We start from the raw sequence: 23,585 nt of genomic DNA, 5'->3' as shown, positions 1-23,585 counted from the left end.
CAAACTATATACAGTTTTTTAACCTGCAATCTGCAGAGTTAATCTATCCCAATGCAGAAACAGGGACATTTGGACATGATGGGCCCAGATAATAAAGAACCTGGAAGGAGAGGCCCACTTCTTGAATTAAAATCCATGTTCTTCCAGCACACAGTATTTCATACAATCTAGAATTTCAAGCACCAAAAGCTTCACACTATTTTTACCCTCTTCCTCTCCCAAAGCTAAGTTAAGAATGCTCAACTATTCCTCAAACTGTACATTTTTACCTTTTTTTTTTTTAAATGGGTCATTGCATCTCTGGCAGATTAACACAGACACCTGACAGCAAGGCTCACTGAGCCAGAAGAGCAGAAAACTGTCACAGTCCTGCTGACTGTGCATGTGTATTTGTATCAAAACAACCCAGGGAAACACATGACTTTCTGTAACACTGCCACGCTGCTGTTTCAACTGCTCAATCATCTGTTCTGATGTCCAGCCTGCTCTATAGTTTGCCAGACTTGCAGCATTTGTGAGATAAGTGATTGGATGTGCTGGAAACTGTCTGAACAGGTCACCAGCCTGGATCCTTGTTTCCTGCAGAGTTGCATTTGCTGCTGTCACAGGCACATCATGCCATCCCTTTCACAGGCTGATTACACACCATTTTAAAGCCATCTTGCCTTTTGCTCCCGTGGTCCCTGATGGGAGACTCCCTCAGAGTTGTCCTTCCCTGTCAATGTTTAGAAGAAACCTTCCAGAGTACAGTGATTAAATTACTTTTATTCTGAGAAGCTTAATTTCCATTACATAGACAAAGAGTGTGCACCAGAGGAATAAATCCTTACCCACTTTCAGCTGTTACTGTGCAAATTAAACCAAGCCAAGGTCACGAGCTTGTGACAGAGTATCTGTTCCCCTTAACAGTCCCAGACCTTCCTGCAACTCAATTCATTTCTCCTGAAGATGATCAAAGGGGTACACTATATTTCACCTGTATTTCATCTATAATAGTATTTCATACTATTATTTTATTTAATGTCAGTAATATTTTCCACAGTGGGTGCTTTGTGTTATTTTAAATGCATTTGCCAGGTTTACATTATCTGTTGTTTCCATATGAAGCTTATGCAGTTTATCAGAGGCTAAAAAAGAATTTATAAATCTGTCTCTTCCCGTTTCATATTGTCACTTCCCTCTTACTGCTTTTCTGCCGCTTTCCGTCCAAAATTTGGTTCTCATAACAGTCCTTCTACTTCACCAACAGTAAACATGATAAGTAAATTCACAAATTTTTTGCCTAGATAATTATTGAAAGCATTTCCTACTTCCACCTCTGTTTCCATTAGTCACCCTGGCTTTACTCCTACAAACCAACACAAGCAAAACTAAAAACACAGGCAAAATATTTGCCTACCTTTAAATCATACCTAGATGAATATTTAGCTTGTTCTTACTGCAAAGCAATCTATTTCTGGTTCTTGACTTTAAAGCTAATAAAAGATTTTGCTGCTGTCATTTCTTTCATAAAGGCCAACTTATTTCTAAAATTGTGTTCCCAATTCCTGACATTGAGAACAGCCACTCTCACTGGCCAGTTCATGCCCAGCAACTTTTGGTGCTGGACTGATTGACAGAGGAAGAAAAGGTTTTGAAAAATGTCTTCCAGGCTATTCTCAACACACAGCAACTGACAATTTCATATAGTCAGTAAATTTGTTTGGCATTTTTTAGGTTTTTTTTTTTTTTTTTTTTTTTTAACAGGGCAATCTGGACATTGTCCCAGAAAGAAACACGAGCTGAGCTTTGTGGCACACAATGGCCTTATGGCTTCTCAGACACTTCTCTCTCTTTTGTACCTTCCCATCCTCCTCTTTCCCTAAGCACTTCTACATTCCTCACTAACCATAGTAGCCTTCTAAATGACTAATCTAAAAATCAAATAGTGAGGGTAACCAGAGCACTTACAAATATCACAAACAACTTCTCCAGGCAACTCTGAGCACAAAGCTAGCTATTTATTCTATTTTCCCTTTCGTAAGGTGAAGCAGAAAAGCAACAGTGTTGACGTCCACAACTGCACTCTTTCCTCTTGCTTCACAGCCAGCTGGCTCCTTAAGAGCCCTTCGTTTGCAAGTTTTGGCAAACCCTTTTGGCAATGCAGGTTAATTAACTATTTTGTTGCAGACTTCCCTAAAGAATAGCCCAGAAAATCCCAATTAACCAAACAGACTTTGCCTTAGCAGACAGTGCTGAACCCTTTAAATGTCTGAATTTTTTGTAAATTCTACTAAAAGATGTTAGTTCAACAATTTTTTTATCACATTCAGCATCTCCCCAGAGTATTTAGCCTTTCCAAAGTGCAATTAACATTATCAGCTACTACTCTGAAGGCTGGCATAGAAATACAGTGTTTTGGTAGCCGAGACATTTAATTCCTTCTGAAAAAATTTCACCAAAACATGCAGAAAGCCTTCCTAGCTCAGGGAGCCCCTCAGCTGCAAAGAGGCAGAGATTCCTTGAAGGAAAAAAAATTGAAAAAAAAGAAAGGAGAAAGGACAGGTTGTGTATGTTTACCCTATTCTTACTCTTCCTTGTGCATCTGCCTATAGCTATTTGCCACCAAGGGTAACTCTGATCCAAAGCAGCTGCTCTTCTGCTCCCTGCTCCTGTAAAAATGGAGAACCAATCCATACAGCATTCCAAGGGCTAAAAGGCAGCAGAAAACTGCCTCAAAGAAAGTGCAGGGAGCATGGTGAATATGTGGTGATATTTCTCATACATTCTTCCAAGATCCATTTGCTGCTTTACGATAACCTGAGTCAGAGGCTGTAGTTGCATCTTTGTACAAGAAGGGACAACATCAACTTGTCTGGCTGCTTTTTGACTCATTCACACCTGCTACTTCTTCTATACTTTCTACACAGGACTTCAGTTATCAAGAGTACTTCACCATGCTAGCAGATTAAAGAAATGCTCTTTCTCCACTGCTGTTCAAGCTGTAAGTGAACTGGTGCATAGAAGGATAAAAGACACATTACTGAGCACAGCTTGCACAGGAACTGACTTGTCAGACTGTTTCATAGATGTTACTAGACAAGGAGAGTGCAACAGACCTAATCTGCTTGGATTTAAGGGAAGTTTCTCATGCCACACCTACAGAAGCTTAGTGAAACTGAAGGTTAGTGAAAGCAATCTGCAGACACTGCTAGAAGAACTGTCTCAATGCAAAATTTAGCAGATTCTTACTTTTAATAGAAAACTTGTGAAACAATAAATGAGGCATATTCCTTTAAGTCCTACTTTAGAAATTATTCCACCTAGTGTGATTGCTAGCAACCTTCACAAAAGAGCTGGTTTACATCCACTCAGTTTGTAAGAAGAATCAAGCCAAAAGAACTGCAATTTGCAGTCAGTGCACAGGAACAGTAAACTGAATTGAGTAAATTAAGACTACTATTATGCAAAGATTAGTACATTAAGGACTACTAAGCAAACACACAAAACCAAATAAAACACCCCTAAGGACTCATCAGATGGGAGCAAAGGTGCATGAAGGATGAAGGGACTTCCATACTAACAATGCAAGGCAATCATGGAGAAAGTTCATGTACTTCTTGGTCTATCAGATATGGTATTTTACTTCAGAAGCTGGGAAGTACTCGAGTTATTGATCAAAGCACTGATAAAACCACATTAAAACCACATGAGACCATACTGTGAAAAGCAAACAACTTGGGGGAATGCTATGAAGATGAATAAACAGAACAGAACACCTGCCCTTACAAAAGGACGCTGAAACATTAGCTCGCTTTATCTGCCAAAAGGAAGGTTATGAGAAAAAAGTTATTGTTATTAAAGATGTTTGTGAAATACTAGAGAAGGAGGATAAACTTGATAAGGAAAAAAAAAGTCACTCAGGTCTAATTTTTTTCTGAGTGATTTTAGAAAAGAAGGCAGAGCTCTGGGACAACCTTTCAAGAAGAGCAGTGGAATTAAGATACACAGTTTTAAGGTAGATCACAGCAAATTCATGGAATATCATACGGCAAGGTTGGAATTATTTTGTAACTATGTCACAGGTTTTCATTTTCTGGTATAAAATACATTCTGTGTCCTAATATCCCCAAAAAAGTAGTGAAGACACTGGATCACCACGTGTTGCATATGGTTACACTGAGTTTTAAGAATCCCACCCTCCAGGCTTTCTGCTGGTCATTGCAATGGTCAAGAGTAATTTCTCTTGAATTTTACTAGCAATTCATAACTTGCATTTGGATTTTTTTCATCTCCCATTCAGTTAAAGAACTACTACTAGTCATAGCTGGAGATGGAAAGTTAGGTAGGGTTTACTGGCACTCCTTGGGGTATTCAAACCCCTCAAGGTCCCCAGTCAGTGGCTTGTTCTCCCACTCCAAGTGCCACAATTTCTATCGAGTCACATGAAATGAAAAGGACCACTGGATGATTTCATGTTCCTCTAGTATAGGTCATGGTCCTGACTGATCTTCCATTTTCACTTAGCAACACCCTTGTTTCTCTCAATTTCTTCCTTTGGAAGACTGTAGCTTGGATGAATAAAATTTGTTGTACCAAATGGCTCAACTTTGTGTTAGTATTTTGGAGCACGTCTAGCAAAGGACTAGAAAGGGACGAAAAAAGGAGAAAGATAAAGGAAATCCTAAAAAACTTCACAAACCCCCAAGTTCTGTTGCTAGTTTCCCTGCAACTGTGGAGACTCATTTCCAGCATACAGGGGGTCACAGTTTGCCTGCCCCTCTCTAGGCACCTAAAGCCAGAGATGAGCCTGTCAAGTGGGCATTTGCACAATATATGACAGTCCCACACCAGGCAACTGTTTATGAAAACAAATTCAGGGTTTGGAGAAAATGGCTCCTTCCTCCACAATGTCAGCCACTCTGCTGAGATGTCAGACCATGCATTTTCCTCTTAAGAGTTGAGAGCAGAGTCCTACCCAAGCCTCAAGCTCCCAGCACAGAACAGTCACCTTTTGTGATGTTGACCTCCCGGATGCTGTAGCCCTCGCGCAGGCGGACAGAGACAATGCTGACGAGGTCAGCGTGCACCTCCTTCTCAGTGTGCTTCTTTCTCCTCATCGCCAGAGCAGGGTTGCTGCTTGCAGAGACCAGGTGCTCGTTGAACAGCCTGTGCTGGGACACTGCAAATGGGAGAGACGGGGTTTGTGAGGGAGCAACTCCCCTGCTCCTCATTCTGCACCAACAGCCCTCCTGACGTGCTTTATGAAAGCTGCCAGAAACACTCGCTGGCCTGAGGAGCAGCACATTCCTTCAGGCACCACTTACTCCCACTCCTGATTTGGCAATGCAATAAATGGGTCCACTAGCATGGGCAAAGGGCCTGGGAGAGGGGCAGGGTGGGGTTGCCAGGTCCTGGTTCCTCTGGGAGAGCTTTTGTGACAAGGCACACATTGGAGGTACACATTTAGCCCAGACACTGCACAGCTGTTGCAACAGTCACACAGCAAGCTCTTGGGCTTTATCCTTTTCCCTGCAAAACCTTGAACTCACAGGTGCTTTCTGAAAGATAGCTTTGGGTTTAAACAACTAACATCTGATCTTTTTAAGATTCAAGACTTCCAAGACCAGGTTTCTTCAAACTTGTCACTATATGTGGCTTCTGCTGCCAAGTTAATGAAAGCACAGACAGCAGCAGCAGATTGCCAGGGCATGAAAAGGTGTTTCCATGTTCTACTGGCAATTAATTTCTCCTGGCATACTCTCAGTCACTAATATTCACAAAATAAGAACAACCAAGAGAGGCATTTGAGACAGTCCTCAGGGGTGTACTTTTTCCATCAAAAATGCCATCTGCAAGCTCGATTATGGACAAGCTCTTCAGAACACCTCCATCTGTGTGCAGGAAAGGTCAGATGAGAGCTTCTGAACCCCTCAAGCAGGCCTGACTGCAGTTTTCTGAGTGTAATTCACTGAAAGGGGAACAGTGCAAAACAGGGCATTAGTTTTCCCTGATCCACCAAATTCCTGGAATCAGGAGAGGCCTGCAGACAAAGCTGCATGTCCCAGTAGTGCCCAGAGTCTACAGGAGCCACAACTCAGAGTGGACAAGGGAGAGTATCAGCATAATAAAGACTGGGGGAGCCACCCCAAACCCCAAAAAGACAACCATCTGCTGGAAGAAGGACATCAACATTCCTCACCACAGTAGTATTCTGGATTCAGGGACTCCCCAGTCCGCAGAAAGGAGTATAGCAAAAATGCCTTGTGGTACACATTCAGATCCAGGCTCAGGGGATCCAGCTCAGGGCACGTGGAGAGGTAAGCACCAAAAGTGGCCATGGCGATGAATTTCATCAGTTCCACATTGGGAACGTGGCCAAAGCTGCAATCATACGAGTAGACACCTCCCACCTACGGGATGGAAAAAGAAAAGACCTGAGAGAGCACAGCAGTGCTGAGGACAAAGCAGAGGACCAGTAAGGGCCTCAAACACACTAAGAACTCCCCTCTTCCCCTCTGAAGGTGAATGTCACCAACAGTAACTCACCTTCCTCCCCCTGACAGGCAGCAACCCCCATGCCCCTACTAATGGCAAACATACCTGTACAAAAGAACAGGCCACTGTGCCACTGCGGAGCTGGTTGAGCAGAGTCTCACACACAGCCACATCGGGGACACTCGTCACACCATCCGTAATTATGATTATACCTATGAACAAGGCAGTATCTTAGTGCATCTTCCAACTCTCTCAGTCTATCCACCAGAGATAACATTTATGCAGGACAAAAGTAGAAAGGAAAATCCTGAGGTTGGTTTCAATCTTCCAAGGTGTTCTGAAGCTGACCAAGCACAACGAAGCCCTCAGGCTGGGCACAACTCTGCATGCCTGGTGGTCCTGAGGAACAGTCACAGTTGTGATTTCTCACAAACTGCCTCATGCTGACACATGGCACAGTGCTCTCCCCACTCTCACCATCACAATTAGAGCACAGAGCAAAAGCTGCTATTGAAGTTTTACCCCTTACAGAAGGATCCATGCACCAGCACCTATAAAATTAACCTTGGCCTAAGGCAGGAGGAATACAACCCTTCAATAACAACTGGGCAAACCTTAACCCAGAGGATGGAGCCAACCTGCACTGGAGTTGGAGGGCAGCAGCTGCAGTGCCAGGATCCCCTGCCGGACCATGCTGACGAGGCCAACATCAGCAGTGACAACAGACACACTGGGCTTCCTCCCAGATGACTCCTGCACATCACCAGAGCTCTCTTGGCTCAGGGGTGACAAATCCACCTGTGAAATAAAAAAACCAAAACCCATGAGGGCCGACGGAGCAATTTCAGCCTAGCTCTGCTTCTTACTCCCAAAAAGCCATTAGCCTAGCAGCCCCATGGTATTGCTGTCCAAGAGCATTTCAGCAGACTCCACTTCTAGCTCTAATTTCCAGGTGCCTTCAAAGTCCTGGTCACTTGGGTTCCTTAGAACAGCAAGGCAAGGCTGCTCAGGGGTGAAGGAAGAGGAGAACATTCTCAGAGCTCTATTATAAGCTGATTTCTCACAGCAGGAGAAAGATGAGACACTTTGGTGTCACTAAAACTCTTATGCAGACCAAGGCAGTTCCCAATTAAAGAGATGGTATGGTGAGTACCTCTTTTCCTCATTATTTAGCAGAAGCTGCAGGTATTCAACATCTACTCAAGTAAAGCCCAGAAATGCTTGGAGAGGCAGAGACAGCCATGTCTTGCTTGTGAAGTGCTGCCACAGAGTGGGGATGAGGAGCCTTGTAAGGACAAAGTCTAGTGCTTAAACATTTAACTCTGCTCTAACAGCTCTTGTTATGCAGGGCTAATATAAGCAAATACAGGTAGGCTTCTTCTTCATCTGCTATGAAAAATATCCCTCAAGCAAAACTTGATATTTGTATAATTACACTGGTGAGGAACTTAATGTGTCATAGTCCCCTCATCTCCAGAAGGCTCTGGCAGTTCAACCCTGCAATAAACTATTGCTTCATTTTTATTGCTAATACAGAGAAAGGGCGAGACCCTCCCCTGCAAAGCTACAGATTATGGGAGCTGGCAAAATAAAATTAAAACTAACAACACTTTTGTTTCACATGAATGGGAGTAGTCTGTGGCTGTGAGCAAAAAACCTGACTATCTATTACTTCAATTTGCCATATGTCTTAAATTCAGATACTTGGTGACAATGATACAGGAAATGCAACTTCAAAAGTGAAAAAAGTTTCAGTCCCTACCCTTCCCCTGGGGCCTCCCACCTCCACCCCACAGCCCATGGCAGGACTCGTCAGTCCTTCTGGCCTGCAAGGGCGTCTCTTCCCCCATTTGCATGGAAGAAGTTACAGGGTAGTTCACCATTCCTGCAGAAAGCAAGAATGCATACAAAGAATTGTAAAAACAAAAGCTGGACAAACTGGCATAGGTATTTACTTCCTGCAGTCTTCTTTCTCTTCCAGGACTGACCATCTTAGCATACTAAGATAGAAATTTCTGCTAGATTATGAGATTTGAAGCATTCTAGATACACAAAGGCCATCAGTAGCCTCTTGCTCATCTGATTTTGAGGCCTTTTTTCCCCCCTTTTTTGTCCAAACTCTAAAAGCTAATGCTATATAAGGATTAAATTACCTTAGCCAGGCCAATAATGCCTTTGACTGCAAGACGGGTGCACACAGATATGAACATGACTCCTGTGTGGAAGTGGCAGTATGTGACAGAAGGACATTGTAAACTTCACATTCCTCATTTCCAAGAGCAGAAGTGGTGATCTTGAGAAATCCATACACATTCTGATCCCCACAGAGTCTCACTTGTAATTTCATCCTAAACTGTATTTTATAGTGCTGTCATTAACTTGATGATACCTATGTCTATGGTTAATAAATAGTATCTGCCACAGCTCCCAAGGACTATTACAAACTGCGCCAGCTGTTTATTCAGTTTCATGGTCACTTTCCATGGTAACAACAAAGTACTTTCACTCAGGAAAGGTAAAAGGACCTCGATGAGAGGGAAAGCAGTTTGTCCTATGATGTACAAACAGCTAGGCTGCTTCACTGCACAATAATCTAGGGCCAGGTGATATTTAACAACAGTTCACATAAACCTACTGGTTCTGGTATCCTCAGTGTTCATATCTCATTTCTGGATCCCACAGTTATCTTACAGAATCCTTTTTTTTTTTTTTCCACACCTATGTCACACCTGCTCTTGCCACCACCCCACCCCAGAGTAGCTTCAGAGTGCAAATTTGCAGGGAGCCAAGAAAACCCAACCACCTTCCTTACCTGTGGTTTGGGTTCATACTGTTGCTGCAGCACCTCTGCCACCTTGTTCTCAAAGGCACATAGCTGGGTGTACACTTGGTGCAGAAAGGCCTCTCGCTTTGTCTCATCCAGCTGACAGCCCTGGAATAGTACCTGGCCCAAGGACACAGATTTCAGTCATCCAGTTAAGGTTTTACAGTATCAGCCCCCAAAATGGCACACGGGAACACAGTTCTGCAGGGTGAAGTTCAGGCAGGTCCCTGACAAAGAAGGAATACAGCACATTCCTCTGCTTGCTACTCCTACTCAGGGCAACCTGCCTGTGAGCAGTGCTGTCCCGTGGCATCTGCAGTGCACTCCACAGCTCACATTACTGTTTAGGAAATCTGCTTCTTGGGCAAGAAACTTCATTTTATGCCTTCTTCCAGGATAAGCAGTTGGCAGAAAAAAGTGATGTAGGACCCTTGCTAGAAGCCATTAAACTTGGGTCTCATGTTTCTGTAGAAGGACTGTTTGTTCTTATCTAACTGAGCTATAGACTGATCCAATTATCTTCCAGTAAGTGGCTGAGTAAAGAAACAGCAAACTGAAATGAAGAAAAGACTGGACATTTCAGAAAAGGCTGAGTGATGTGACAGAGTGAGCTTGCCAGCACAGAAACTCCCCAAGCTGAAAGGTGTGACACTTGTGCTTACAGACGCCATCATCGTACAGGCAATTCCTGCCCACAACCAGGACAGAAAGAAGATACAACATGCAGACAAATAACAGCAGGCACCTGGGACACTGCTAGTTACCCGCATTCCCTCACCCTCAGATCAACAAGACCTCAAAGTGACTATGTAACAATAAATTATTACAGTATAGATAGGCTTTCCTGGATGAGTGATACACATATGTGCTCTTTCCTTCATGAAAAGTAAGATAAAGCTTATCCAACTGTACCCAGGGTTTACAGTTCTTGGCCTTAAAGAATAAAAGTGTCTTTAGAGAGATCCAGAGAAGAAAAACAGCAACAAATTGACGTGAGAGTTACTGGGGGAGAAGGGGGGGAAGGAACATGGTATCAATTTTCCTGTATATTTGTATATATTTAGTAATTTAGTAATTTTTCCTATTTATCATTACTGTTTCATTAAAGCTGTGTAGTTTAGTTTCCAACCCATAAGTCTCTCTCCCTTATTTTCTCTCCTTTCTTTATCAGAGAGAAGAGAGGGATTAATAGAGCAACAATCTCGTGTTCAATTTAATGTAAACAGAGGAGATGCTGAGGCAAAGCATGATGGTGTGTGCAGGATAGCTGGACAAGACAGCAAACAAAATATCATTGCCAAATGGAGAAATCCCTGATATACTTTCTTGGGAAGGACCTCAGAATGGACCAAAGTGAGGGCTGTGCCCCTCAGCCATGATCCAGAGGATTAAAGGCTGCAGCCTCACAGGTTTGGGCACAGATGCGCCAGGGAGAGGGAAGGAACAAGCACAGACTAACAGGTTCCTCCTACTATTACCACTTTATCTGGTATTAGCAGAAGGATGAAATACACTATGAGAAAGGTGAAAATAATGTGAAATTACTGTGAAGTGGAAGGGATCAAGGATCCCTTTGAAAACCAGACTTCAATTTCTCAACAGACATGTCTCAGTTCAAGCAAAATCTCATTGATAAACTTAACAGAGGGGCCAGCTGCTCACTCCAGTGAGAAGAAATATATTCATAATAGAGCAAAAGAACAGCAACATTTGTAGGAAGAGGCAATTATCTTTAAATAAGCCACTGCTACACGGCTGGAGCTGAAATAGATGCTTTTGGGCACAATAGTTTTTCTTGAATGCTACAATCTAATTACAGCAGGCCAAAACCAATTAGTCAACAGAAATTAAAGCAAACAAACAAAAAAATAAAATAGCACATACTTGAAATGAGGGAAACGTTCTCTGTGGCCCAATTCAGAGCCTGTACCTGTGAGTGGCATTCTATGCTGTGCCCTACTTCCCCAGAAGAAACCTCTGCTTCCTGCTCAGAAAGGAGAAGCTGTTTGCATACTCTTCCTCAGTGCACCAGGCTGCACATTTCAATGAGACGAGTCTGCAGAGCCCAATTACCACATGTCCCTGCTTTCCTCTGTGTTCCCAGGAAGCTGCTCATTCCCTGAGCTGTGCCAAGGGACTGAACTTTACCTGATGTGACTGAAGGCCAATGATGGAGGAATAAGCCTGGATAGTGACAAAGATCTCGGGCTGGTAGATGATGTCTGAACCAGGGATACGAAAGGGTTTTAACAATCCCACCAAGCATCGGGAAAGAGCATGAAACACTTCGTCAAAAATTATCTCCCCTGTTGAGTCATCCTGCAAGAAGAAAGAAAGGGAACAGCTTTTTCATCTTCTAGGACTTTCGGTCTCATTGCTGGTTGCCCCAGCATGCATAGCCAACAGCAAAAATTGATTTGCAAAAGTGGACTGGATTAAAATGACAGCTCCATGTAAACAAAAGCCACACATTGAGCATCTGGTGGAGAAACAGGATCTGCCATTCTGCTGCCTAGTGAGGAGCACCACGTGCTTAGCTCCTGGGAAAGGCAAAGCCTCTGCAGAAGCTAAGAGTAACACAGAGAGGAATAAGCCTTCTCAGCAAACAGAAACAGGACCAGCCTTTTAATGCAGAACACAGCAGCAGTTTCAGCACTTACCACAATCCCTGTGGAAGGGCTCAGGTCAAGTTCAATCACAAATCGGTACTGTCGGGCCAGGAAGGTGACCCGGGTGGAGGGCACAAGGAGATAGGGCCTGGGCTGGACAGGCTCATCTGGCTGCCACCCGTTAGGCAGGATGCTGAGCACATCAAGTTCATTTTCTGACTTTACCTGCAAGAACAAGAAATGGTAAGCAAGAGAATGGCAAGCTGAGCAGCGCCGAAGGAAGAATCAGAGAAAGGAGTTAGAATCTTCTGCAGGGTGCAGCTAGGGGCTCCATGAGTGGCAAAAAGCCAGCTTGCCACATCAGGCCGCGGTGACACCACCCAGCCCGAGGCACCAACTCACCAGTTCGGGTTCGGGTACGGCCCAGATGACCTGATGGAGCCGGCTGAGGACCCAGGCCAGCCGCACGTTTCGGGAGATGCGATAATCTTTCTTCATCAGCAGGAAGACGTGCCCAGCCTCTTCCACCTGCGGAGGGAGCACAGCGGCCCAGGCCACCCCCGGGAAGTCACCCTGGGGCTCAGCGGGCACCCCGGGAAGGCCTCTCAGGAGGTCACAACGGGAGGGCCCCCAACCCTGACCCCCCCGCCGCTCACCCCCGAGCCGCTCCAGCCCCACACCCCTCTCCTTCCCTCACAGGCCATGCCGACCCCGCTGCTCCCCGCTGCCGCTTCCCTCCGCCATTCCCTGCCCCCTCCTCCCCAGCTCAGTCCGACCCCCGGCCCGGTCCCACCTCCGCATCGGGCCTCTCGGCGGCCGCCATGTCGGGCGAGGCCCCGCCCCGCGCCCTCTGACCCCCGCCCCGGCTCCTGCCCGGCCCGGAAGCGCCGCTCTCCCGTGGCAACGGGGCGCTGCCGCCATGCAGGTGAGGGGCGCCGGGCCGGGGATGAACGGAGCCGCGGGGCCGAGATCAGCGGGGAGTGGACCGGCTCTCCCCTCCCAGGGAGGCGCTGTGGACCCGCTAGGGCCGCTGCCGGGGCCTTGGCGCGGGCGGGAGCGCAGTGCGGCCTGCGGGGCCGGGCTCTGCCTTCCGCGGCCTCCTGCCATGGACACGCCGAGCTCCGCGTTGGAGGTCGGAGCCTGAGGCAGTGGCCAGCGCTGGTGCTGCTGGGTATTTAAAAAGAGACTGGATGTGGCACTCAGTGCCATGGTCTGGTAACCGCAGCGGTAGTGGATCAAGGGTTGGACTTGATGATCTCAGAAGTCCCTTCCAACCCAGCCGATTCAATGATTCTGTGCTGCTGCCGCCCATTTCTCCGTCGGCTGCGGCGTTGATTCCTGCCCGCTCTCGGCCCCTCTGCTCCCCCGGCGATCAGACCGCCCTGGGCTGAAGCGGTCTGGGTGGGTAGGAGGCTGAGCCGGCCCGGCAGCCGCCTCCGTGCTGCACGGTGCCGGGGTAGCGGGTGTGCGGGGACCCGAGCGCACTCTCAGCCCTGGCTGCAGCCCTGGGGAAGGCACCAGCGGCCCGGCAGCCTGGGTTTGCCTCTAACCAAGACGTCGTCACCCAAAAGAAGTTGAGAGAGCAAAATAAGCTACAGATGACACTCTGTATGAAGTATTGCTAGCACATCCCTTGTGTTTTATTAGCCTGGAGTGAATTTTCACTGATGAAAGAAGGATTTGGTTACTTTTCAAAGCGCTGTGAGTTTTTGTCGTTCATGTCTGATGGAAAAGGAATTGCAGATCTTAGTGACAGGTAAATGGGCTGTAAAGATCCACCTTCTTTGCTTTGAACCCACTATCTGCTGGCTTCATGCAAGTCCTGCCATGCTGGCTATCCTACAGGATAATAAAGGGATAAGGGATTGAATGGATTGCTCTGCAACTCCCCATCCATTGGGTTTGTTATATTCTCTCTCCTTGTTCTAGCCACTTGCACATGCTGGTTTCTTTTCTGTATTTGACTACTGCATCTGTGGAACTGATTACTGTTCTTGATTGTCCTTATTGCCTTTATTTGTACATATTCTTACTATTTCCCTTTTCAGTTGGGGGGACAATAAGTGCACAAAATATTCAAGATACAAATGCAAGAGGCATGCATTTATTCAATGACATAATGATGCTTCAGTTTTTTGTTGCTTTTCTCATAAATCCTATCATTGCTTTTACTTTCTTGACTGCTTCTTGAGCATTTGGCAGATGTTTTTATGGGTTACCCTCAGATAATCTCCATGTCTTGTTTCTGAGTGATAATGATATCAGCTAAAAAAATGTAACTGTGTATAGAAAGTCAGGGTTGGTTTTTTTCCCCTCCTTTATTTTGCCACTTAAGTAGCTTTACATTTCTGAATTTCTCCTTTACCTCTCAGTTATGCTGTATCAGAAGGTCCTTCAGCAACCCCTCCCCTAAGCCCTGCATTTACTACCTCGGGGCAATTTAGGATTGCTACCAAACTCCTTAAAGCACTGCTAAAATGCAGGACACGCCTGTGAGAGGCACAGTATTCCTTGGAAACACCAGTCGGCCTTATTGCATGCATGCTTTCCAGTGCTTACCTCTGCTTCCAGCTCTTAATGGCTTTAGAGAGAGCCTAAGGAAGAAGGAGGCTTGGAATACACTGCTGCTGTAAGAGCAATGTGTGTGCAATAGGATTTCATTCATCCTCTTGGATAAGCACAGGCAATGGGCCAGAGGACTGTCATGGGTCCATAACCTGGCACCCTGGCAGTAAAACACTGGCTACTAGCCCAACTTGTAATACAGGCATTAGTAAATCTTCTTGCACAAACACAGTGTACACAAACAGTTGTAGAGTCATTTCTTAATTGCACAGGAACTGACTAGTCCCATCAGAAGATGGCGGAGAGTGCTTTTATCCCAGGTGGGACACCCAGCAATCCTCTCTCTGAGTCCACTCCATGGACCGGGGATCAAATTTTTAAAAAGCTGACTCAGCTGTTTCTTCTAGGTGAAGTGAAGTCTCATCAGTGATTACCCAAAAAAGCATTTATAGTCTTGTCAGGCTACAAATAAAATAGTTATTTTGTGTTCCTGTGAACATGGAAGATACCCGTGCAGCTCACATTTGTGCAGTGTATTTAAAGAGAATAACAACAAACCCAGTATCAAGCGTGCCAACAGCCTGAGTCACCCTATCTGCTTTCCCAATCGGCATTCCCTTTCTATTGTTTGATTGCTTTGTCCCACCCTTCTCACAGATTATTACTGTTCAGCTCTCAACTTCCATGAGCAGTTCATTAGGACTGGCGGTTTAATTATATTTTGTGCAATACTGTAGTATGAATAACTTGGAACAGATAAGGTTCTACAGGGTTTTTGCAAGAGCTGAGGATATACATTGGTCTCTTTGGCAACAGATCCCCTGCCCTGACACTTTGTCTGTCACCATCCTTCCTCACCCAGGGATGTCAGTGGAAAAGGTTATTTAAACAATGTAATTCAAACAATGTAATTCAGAGCAAAAGGCAGGACGTGATGTGTGTGTGTGTTGGTGTGTGCAGTCTCGGTCACCCCTCCTGCAGCCAGTTAGGCATGAGCAGAGTAGGAGTTGGCAATTTCTGTAGCAGCTGGAGGTAGCACTTGGCAGGAAGAAAGTAAAGAATGAGATGAAGGGAAGAAACTGGTGTCTGTACACCATGGGCCTGATACTCACTTTGCAAAGACTGTTTTGGATGAAGACATCACTGTGCCCACATCTGCTGTCAGAATAGGCTGAAGAAATAAATGCTTATTGTGGGGGAGGGCACTAATCTACTTTGAGCTGGGCTAGCTTAAACTGCTGACAAAGGTGGCATGAACTAACTGCATGACTTTGCTTGTGGTAAAATGCAGCTGTGATAATGTCTTCACTACACTCACCTAGATCATAACTCAGGCAGAGAGCCAAAGGTTTGTCTCAGGCACAAGTCTCTTACTTAAATGTTCATGACCAAAGGGGAAGGGGTCAGGTTAAACCATGGGATTTTTATCTCCAGAGTCTTCTCTTCCCCTGAAAAGGACAGACTGGACTATGGATGCATGTGTGCAGATCTATACCACCTTGGGAAAATATTAAGCTTTGTCCTTATCCCTTGTCTTTCCTGCTTTATTTTAGAGAGAGGAGAAGCAGCTGGAGTTGACCCTGGAGGCACTCATCAGTCAGGTAGCTGACCTGAAGAACTCCTTGGTCAGTTTTATCTACAAGCTGGAGAACGAATATGACCGACTCACATGGTAAGATGTCTCACAGAGCTGAAGACTACCAATCATTGCTGTAGCTGCTCCAGACTTGGCTCAAAGAACTACAAATTATAATTTAAAAACATTAGCCTATTGTCAGTAGGTCTAAATTTGCTTTCCACATTTCTGCTGGAGGAACCACTACATGTCTTCCATCAGAAAACCATCTGAAATCCATTGTTTTCTGGCTGTATAGAGTCATGTTAATACCTTTTAAGCTAGATCCTTTATGAAAGCTAATGTAGTTACTTGCATCTTCAGTGACTGGAAGCTTCTTGGCAAAATATTTTACAGATCTGCATGCACTATAAAATGAGCAATGGTTCTTTCTGTATTTCCTGATGTTTCTGGTATTTTCTGACTCTGGTGTAAACTGAGCTCTTGTGTTTTGCTGGTATTGCATGTTTTACCAGACAATTGGAGAGACTTAAAAGGTGGCATTCTCCTCCTGATGGAACATAAGGATGTTAAATGTACAGCATAATAAACTACACAGTATCTAGACAGTGCCTGCTACTGCAGCAAAGCTTCTCAGACAATTAGTGTTTATAGTTAATGTTGCAGAGGGCATGAGAGGTGATGAATCCCCTAGAGACAGCACACTGAAGGAGACATCCTTGACAAGATTATCAGGTAGGGTTTTTTTTTCATTATTCCTTAGTCAGGATAGCCAAGCTATAAATACTGGCTGTACTGCTTAGGAGTTAAATTGTTTCTCTGTCCTTGCTCTGGAGTTGCACCAGGAGAGGTGATGATAAGGAAAGCATTGCTTCTGTGTATGTTACTCAGACCCCAAAGTGTTGCCACTTTGAGTGGTATTGCTTGTAGTGTCCCTGAGCTATTTGCAGCATTGTGTGTAGGAACTGGGACTTGTCCACACCTGCACATTCAGCCCTAGGTTTTACTGCTTACTGTCCAGAGTAGAGTTATTTGAGGAATAATAGTGTTATTTCCCCACTTCCCAGCCTTGTGAGGGAAGAAGAGATAAAAGCCACCTTTGGCGTGCCTTTCCATGGTCTGTCCTCTATATTTGCTTTCCCAGGCCTTCAGTTCTGGACAGCTTCGCATTGCTCTCAGGGCAGCTGAACACCTTGAATAAAGTGCTGAAGCATGAGAAGACCCCACTGCTGCGAAACCAGGTTATCATACCCCTGGTGCTGTCTCCAGACCGTGATGAGGAGATCATGGTAAGAAGCTTCCCTCTGAGTGTGGACCCTGAAGTATCAGAAAGTGCTTGTGTACCTGCTCCAGCCTGCCATTCCTTTTGCTTGGCCTTCCTCAGCTCTGGGTGTAGAGAAGCAAAAGATGGTGCCTGGGAGCTGCTTTCCTAGAGGAGCTTTGACCTGCAAAGGCTTTCATTGGATGCACTTTACAGGAGGTGTTCCTGTTCATGAATTTGTTTATTTCATGATGTTGGGGCTGAAAGAGAGATTGTTTTGTTGTGTAACAGGGAGGTCTCCTTTCAAACTCATGTTTTTCTGCCATAGCTGTGCTGTTTCTGTCAGATGCTTGCATCTAGATTTGCAGTTTGTCCTCTGGTCAACATGAGGTGTGTTGCAGAGCCTGTGTTGGAGGCATGCTCTGGCAGTGTGTATTCTCTGCTTGAGTGAGAAAACATCTCAGCTCATCATGGCCATGCTGGTGGGATTGCACTGCAGACCCCTGTGGGTGACTAAAGAGGCACAGTGCAAATTTCTAGACAATATGTTAAAACTTCCTAATACTCCCCAGATCACGGTTTCCCCACAGTGTGCCACAAGCCTTCTTCCAGCACTGTGGCCTGTGCTCTGTTTTTGAGCTGTCTGAGTGCTGGGCTGGAGGAGGAGGCTCTGAGCATCTCTTGTCCAACCATTTCAGCGGCAGACGGAGGGGCGTGTGCCGGTGTTCAGCCATGAGGTGGTTCCTGACCACCTTCGGACTAAGCCTGACCCCGAGGTGGAGGAGCAGGAGAAGCAGCTGATCACTGATGCAGCTCGAATTAGCCCTGATGTGGCACAGGTAGGTGAAGAAGTTTGATACTTCTGCCTCTTAGTCCTTAGTATGAGGCACAAGGTGCTTTTTAACTCAGCTTCCTTCACCCTTCCATCTGACAATTTTCTTTTTTGCAGTGTCCTTTGTTGTCTGAGATTTCTCCAGTCTACCTTAGCTGAGAATTGGTTTTCTCCACAGTTCCATCCCACAGGAGTGAGGAGCTCCACAGCTCCAAAGCAAAGGTGTCCAGCCCACTGACTGGTCACAGGAGGTGCTATCAGAGCAGTCAGAGAGAGGCAGAGGCTCTCCCATCCCCATAGTCCTCTCCTGCATGCATTAGCATTGGGCTCTCTAGGCTCTGCTGCCAAACTGCTTATATTTGGTTGCATAGACCCTGGAAAGAGAAAGCTTGTTCATTTACCTTGCTGACTTGTACTGGGTTGGAGGTGTCCTGATGCTTTCTGATGGTTTTCATTTTGCAGAAACAGATCCAAAGTCTGAACAAAATGTGCTCAAATCTGCTGGAGAAAATCAGTAAGGAGGAACGTGAATCTGAGAGTGGAGGTATGTCACTGAGGTGGAAGTGGAGTAAAATAGGTAAATCATGAGTATAGGTAAAATCAGCGAGTAGCCCAGGCAAAATTATTTCAGAAGATGTGGGATTGGCTGTCTTGGAGCCTCCTAATTTGAAAAAGGATCCTGCAGGTGCAAAGTGTTCTGCTTGTCTGACCTGTGCATGGCAGGAAGGTCATTCCAACCCTTTGCTATATCCTCCTTTGAGCAGGTGATAGGTATTTACTAAGAAAATATCCCAGTCAATTTGGATTAATAAAATTATCTGTGAAAATGCAATGTCAGTGAATGGCAAACCCCATTATCAACATTCTGTATGTGTCCACAACATGTTTGTTGTTGAGCTTTTTTGTGATGTCCTCTGGATGATGGCTTCTTCAGGTCATGGTCAACTTTTTCTGGTTCTGATGTTGAACATCCTTACTGTATTGGTCTCTGCCATCAGCTGTTCCTGGGAGTGCTGTGCACAAGTCTCAAAGGTTGTGGTTTGGTTTGGGTTTTTTTTTTTTCATCTTTTGACACATATGTAATGTAAGCAAGGACACAAGCACAGGTTCTGTCTGGTTTCTGGGGCTGACAGAATAACTGGGCAGGTGTGTGGTAGAAAAACTTGCAGACACCGTGCTGCTCGTGACCCTTCAAAGGAGGCTGTTGCCATTGCTACCTAAGACACAGTGCTTGTTACCTGCCATAGGATTCAGCATGCAAGAGCCTTTAGTGGGAACATTCTAATGGGCACAGAGGAGTTGGCTCCTTCTATTTTCCTTCCCTGACAAGTGTATGCCCTGCTCTCAGCAGGGAGGCTCTTAGATCACCACTGTCCTTAGATTTTGCAGCTTCTTTGATCTTGCTGAGACTCCGGAGCTTGCTAGGAGCTGGTCTCTATTACATGCACCGAAACATCAGACAAGTGAATTCAGGACCAGCTGTGCTTCTTTTTTACATTTGATTACTAAAATGCTTTAAGTAACTTATTTTTCTACAGGCTTACGACAGAACAAGCAGACTTTCAACCCTGCAGATACCAATGCTCTGGTAGCAGCTGTGGCCTTTGGGAAAGGACTGTCAAATCGTCGACCCCCTGGCTCTGGAGGATCTGTCCAGTCAGGTCAGCCAGGAGCTGGTGCCATCATTGCAGGTGCTTCAGGCATGCAGCAGGTCCCAATGTCAGGTGCACCAGCTCAGCAGCAGCCAATGCTGGCAGGAGTGCAGATGGCACAAGCTGGACAGCCAGGTAAATAAGTTGCATATCTGAGAGTGACTGAAATGCATGGAGCAAGAAAGACAAATGCAGATGTAGAGATCCTTCCCCAGTCACCTTTTAGATATAACTGATTAAGAGTTTCCTTTCTGGCCTTAATAACATGAGTCAGGTTGTAACAGTGGAGTAATACTTGCTGAAAAGTATCTCAGAGGTTGGAATGGATCTCGGCCATCCAGCTTTAGCTTCTTAGCTCTCTTTGCAAGACCATTTTAATAGTAGACTTCTTGAACATCAGAATCACTATGGAGGGAGATCACAGTGTGGTTTTGCAGGGATCTATGCTGGAGGTTTTGCTGTCCAATTTAAGTTGCGGGTAGGCAATAAAGTGGAGAAGTTTGACGATAATGTCATTTAAGGTAAGAAAAACCCAAAAGCTGTCTGTAAAGAGCTACAAAATGATTTCACATACCAAGTGACTTCGCTCAGTAACAGTTGATTACATTTGTACAAAATACAATGTGAAACACAAAGGCTTAGCAATTTGACTTGACATGTCCGGCACCTGGGATTCTGGCAGTTACTTGTATTTGGTAAGTAGATACATGTTGCAATAGTTCTGCAATGACAGTAACTGCATGTTCAGTTGGAGCAAAAATGCAAATCAAATGTAGGAATTAGGAAAAAAAGGAACAGAGAAACAGAATATCACGAGGTCCTTGTCTAAATCCACTGGGCACCCACACCTGCAATATTATGTGTAGTTCTAATCTCTGGTGCTGGGGGTGGCTTCGAGGCAGAGAGAAGAAAGTATAGAAGCCTATAAAATCCCAGCTAGTATATAGCAGGTGAATGAGGAATGATTGTTTGCTGTTTCCCATGATACAAAAAGATGGATGAACGTGCACCAGTTAAGATAATGGCAAACACAAAAGGGAGACACTTTTCACAGTACTAAATAATTACCATGTAGAGCCAAGTGTGTGTAGGTACCTAAAGTTTCTATGAGATAGAAAAGTAAATAAGTAGGTGAATTTCGGGATGAGAAATCAGTTGACAGGTAATCCTGAAGACACCATATCTGACTTGAAGTACCCGAGCCACAAAATATTGGAAGCTGAGAAGGTGCCCTGCAGCGGCATCGTTGCATGCTTGCTCTGTTCTGATATTCCTCCTTAAGTATCCTCTGCTGTCAGGAAGGGACAGCATCTAATACATCGGATATCCTGATTGGTGTTTTCTTGCCTGTATAATGACTGTTGTTCAGAAATGAACTTGAGCAATAATATTAATCCTAAGTTAATTGTGTATTTATATTAAAATTAGAAAGTCATTTCCACTGTGATTTGGAAATGGAGAAGGACCCTGTGATTTCTGGGTGCGTACCCACAAACGCTGTCTCCTGGTTTTGTCTGGTACTGTACACTTACTGTTAGCTGCTGGTACAGTGTCTTTCAACACACTCCTATGTGTGACTGGTATTGGTAAAGAGTAATAATGCCCAGGAGGTGGACGTGGTTAAGAGAAATTAAGAGACCTGAGAAAGGCTTAGTAATTTAAATATGTGCCCTGAGTATAAATAATGATACATGGAAGGGGATATAGGCTCATGGGTTTGCCTCTTTGGAATAAAAGTGAAGATCAGTCTGGGTCCTTTTGTGAGTGCTGTCACCAGCTACTTCTGTGAGACTGGACAAGTACCACAGTCCTATAGGTGCTTCCTAACAAAGAGAATGACTTGTTTAAAATGGAACAAGGATAAAATCTGAGGGTATAGCAGGGGGACACAAGAATTTTCAAGGAGATTTCTCCACAGAAAAGGATGCCAATTTGTAAAAGAAATTGCTCTAGGTCAGAATATATGTCAGGAATATGCCCTAGCAAGTGAGCCTAGTGTGGTACTTGGAGTGGAACAGGAAAAGCCCAGACAGGGTTGTTGTGAGTCTTGCATGCTCCTAAGCAAATGTCCTCTCTTACAGCTGATTTTTTTTTTTTTCTTTTTTTCTCTCTCCAGGAAAAATGCCAAGTGGAATAAAAACAAATATCAAGTCTGCCTCAATGCATCCATATCAGAGATGAGCTGAGATGAACCAGACCCAGGAAACAGCAGTTACCAGCGTTGTTTCTGTTGCAGCCACCACATATGGATTCATTCTAGGACTTCCTAGTTGTTTGGCACACACCATATCCAGGGAGCTAGGGGTTATGAGGCACTTCCCCAGGTTTTTATTTAGTTCTGGGTGGCTTGTATGGAGCTGCTAGCAACCATGTGTACTTCTCTGTGTTGTCAGAGCAGAGGACTTTGCTTCTGATAATTGATCCCATCTTCTTCAGGTCTGGTCTGGGGAATACCCACCCTTTCCTGTTAGAGAACCTGAAGATCTTCATGGAGCACTCTGCTCCACATTTTCACTTGTTCACTTGGGATATTTTCTTTACTCCCTGCTGTTGAATAAAGACCTTGTTCTGCACACTGTGAGACACTGGTGTCCATCTCTCATGTCACAAGGACTCATTTCCCTTTGGGTAAGGCTACAGAGCAGCTCCAGTCTAAAATACACAGGAAACATTGGAGGCACTGAGCTGGAGCTGCAGGCTTACTCGTAAAGAGCTGTCATAAAGTGAGTCATCAAGGTACAATCATAAGAAGTAAACATCTTGTTCATTGTAAACCCACTAGGACTATTCCCCAAAAGAAGAATACTGGGAAAGTCTGTTACAAGGCCCACAGCAAGAAAGGAGCATTTAAAAAACAGAGGCACGGAGCTTTTGTGCTATGATACTGCTGCTGGATCTGATTTCATCTCCATAGTTCTCTGCTGCTGTCTAGGAAGTTTCTTAGCTACTTCCAGATTAATTTGTTGCTTAAAAAAGGTATTTCAATCTCCTCAGGTCTATGGCACCCACAAATTGGCCAGGCTGTGAGATCTGGCCCATTTCTCTTTGGAGCTGGTCACTGTGAAGCCACCCTTGTTCTACTCTGCCTTTGAGATTTAACATATAATCTGTCTAATGAAAGATCCCTTTGGAAAAAAGTGTGGGGAACACATGCCCACAGAACATGTCACTACATACAGCACTGTCCCAGAGATGACCATCGTGCCTCTTGCTGCTCCTGCCTGGACTTCGCTTTTGACTTGTGGTAAAAGCCAGCACCCTGTTTACTCAATAGCATCTGTCAGCAATCTTATGAGTGAGGAAATCTTCACTCAGCAGATACAGCCTGCAGCTGCTCCTGCACTGCTTGTCTCTGAGCTAATCAGATCCAGCTTATTTGTGGAGGCTGTGAACCATTCTCCTAAAAAAACCCTTCCGCAAGGCTGTGGCTAGGGCAGTTACTGACCCATTTTGATGTGCTAGCCCTTAAAAAGCATGGAGCTGGGAAGCAGAAAGTTCAGCTGGAAGCACAAGCAGATTGTACAATAAATAAAGCTGTTCCAGTTATGAATGAGCCCAGCAACCTGCTGTGTCTGCGACGGCACCTCCGGGGTGGCTTCTAGTGAACATGGAGCTCCCACTGAGTGTGGTGGGGAGCTGGTGTGAAGGCAGGGACATTCTTTTTGTGCAATGCTTTGAGCATGATAGCAGGGAGTTGGAGTCGACAGGGCTGTGCCCTCTGATGAACTGGACACACTGCTATGGCTGTTCCCTGCTCCATCTCATGTCCCTGCTTTGGTTGGGAAGGAA

The 23,585-nt window shown here is 45.1% G+C and overlaps 2 protein-coding genes across 2 annotated transcripts in view; one reads left to right on the top strand and one right to left on the bottom strand.

Moving 5' to 3' along the window:
• Window positions 1-12,764, bottom strand: part of SZT2 (SZT2 subunit of KICSTOR complex) — a 56,333-nt gene extending 43,569 nt beyond the window's left edge. The window contains exons 1-9 of the mRNA XM_030454975.1: window positions 12,704-12,764; window positions 12,313-12,438; window positions 11,962-12,135; window positions 11,450-11,620; window positions 9,290-9,421; window positions 7,116-7,275; window positions 6,583-6,689; window positions 6,182-6,392; window positions 4,991-5,161 (exon numbers count right to left, since the gene is read on the bottom strand). Coding sequence (XP_030310835.1) covers window positions 4,991-5,161; window positions 6,182-6,392; window positions 6,583-6,689; window positions 7,116-7,275; window positions 9,290-9,421; window positions 11,450-11,620; window positions 11,962-12,135; window positions 12,313-12,438; window positions 12,704-12,733 — 1,282 coding nt within the window. The 5' untranslated portion in view covers window positions 12,734-12,764. The remainder of the gene's footprint in view (window positions 1-4,990; window positions 5,162-6,181; window positions 6,393-6,582; window positions 6,690-7,115; window positions 7,276-9,289; window positions 9,422-11,449; window positions 11,621-11,961; window positions 12,136-12,312; window positions 12,439-12,703) is intronic.
• Window positions 12,762-22,370, top strand: MED8 (mediator complex subunit 8). The gene is made up of 7 exons (XM_030455009.1): window positions 12,762-12,835; window positions 16,029-16,147; window positions 17,196-17,340; window positions 18,011-18,151; window positions 18,607-18,688; window positions 19,683-19,931; window positions 21,913-22,370. The coding sequence occupies exons 1-7, from the start codon at window positions 12,830-12,832 to the stop codon at window positions 21,975-21,977; spliced, it is 807 nt and encodes a 268-aa protein (XP_030310869.1). The 5' UTR covers window positions 12,762-12,829; the 3' UTR covers window positions 21,978-22,370.
• Window positions 22,371-23,585: the final 1,215 nt, after the last annotated feature.

Source organism: Calypte anna, chromosome 8, assembly GCF_003957555.1.
Source record: "Calypte anna isolate BGI_N300 chromosome 8, bCalAnn1_v1.p, whole genome shotgun sequence".
NCBI lineage: Eukaryota > Metazoa > Chordata > Aves > Apodiformes > Trochilidae > Calypte > Calypte anna.
This window is presented reverse-complemented; position numbering and strand designations above follow the sequence as displayed.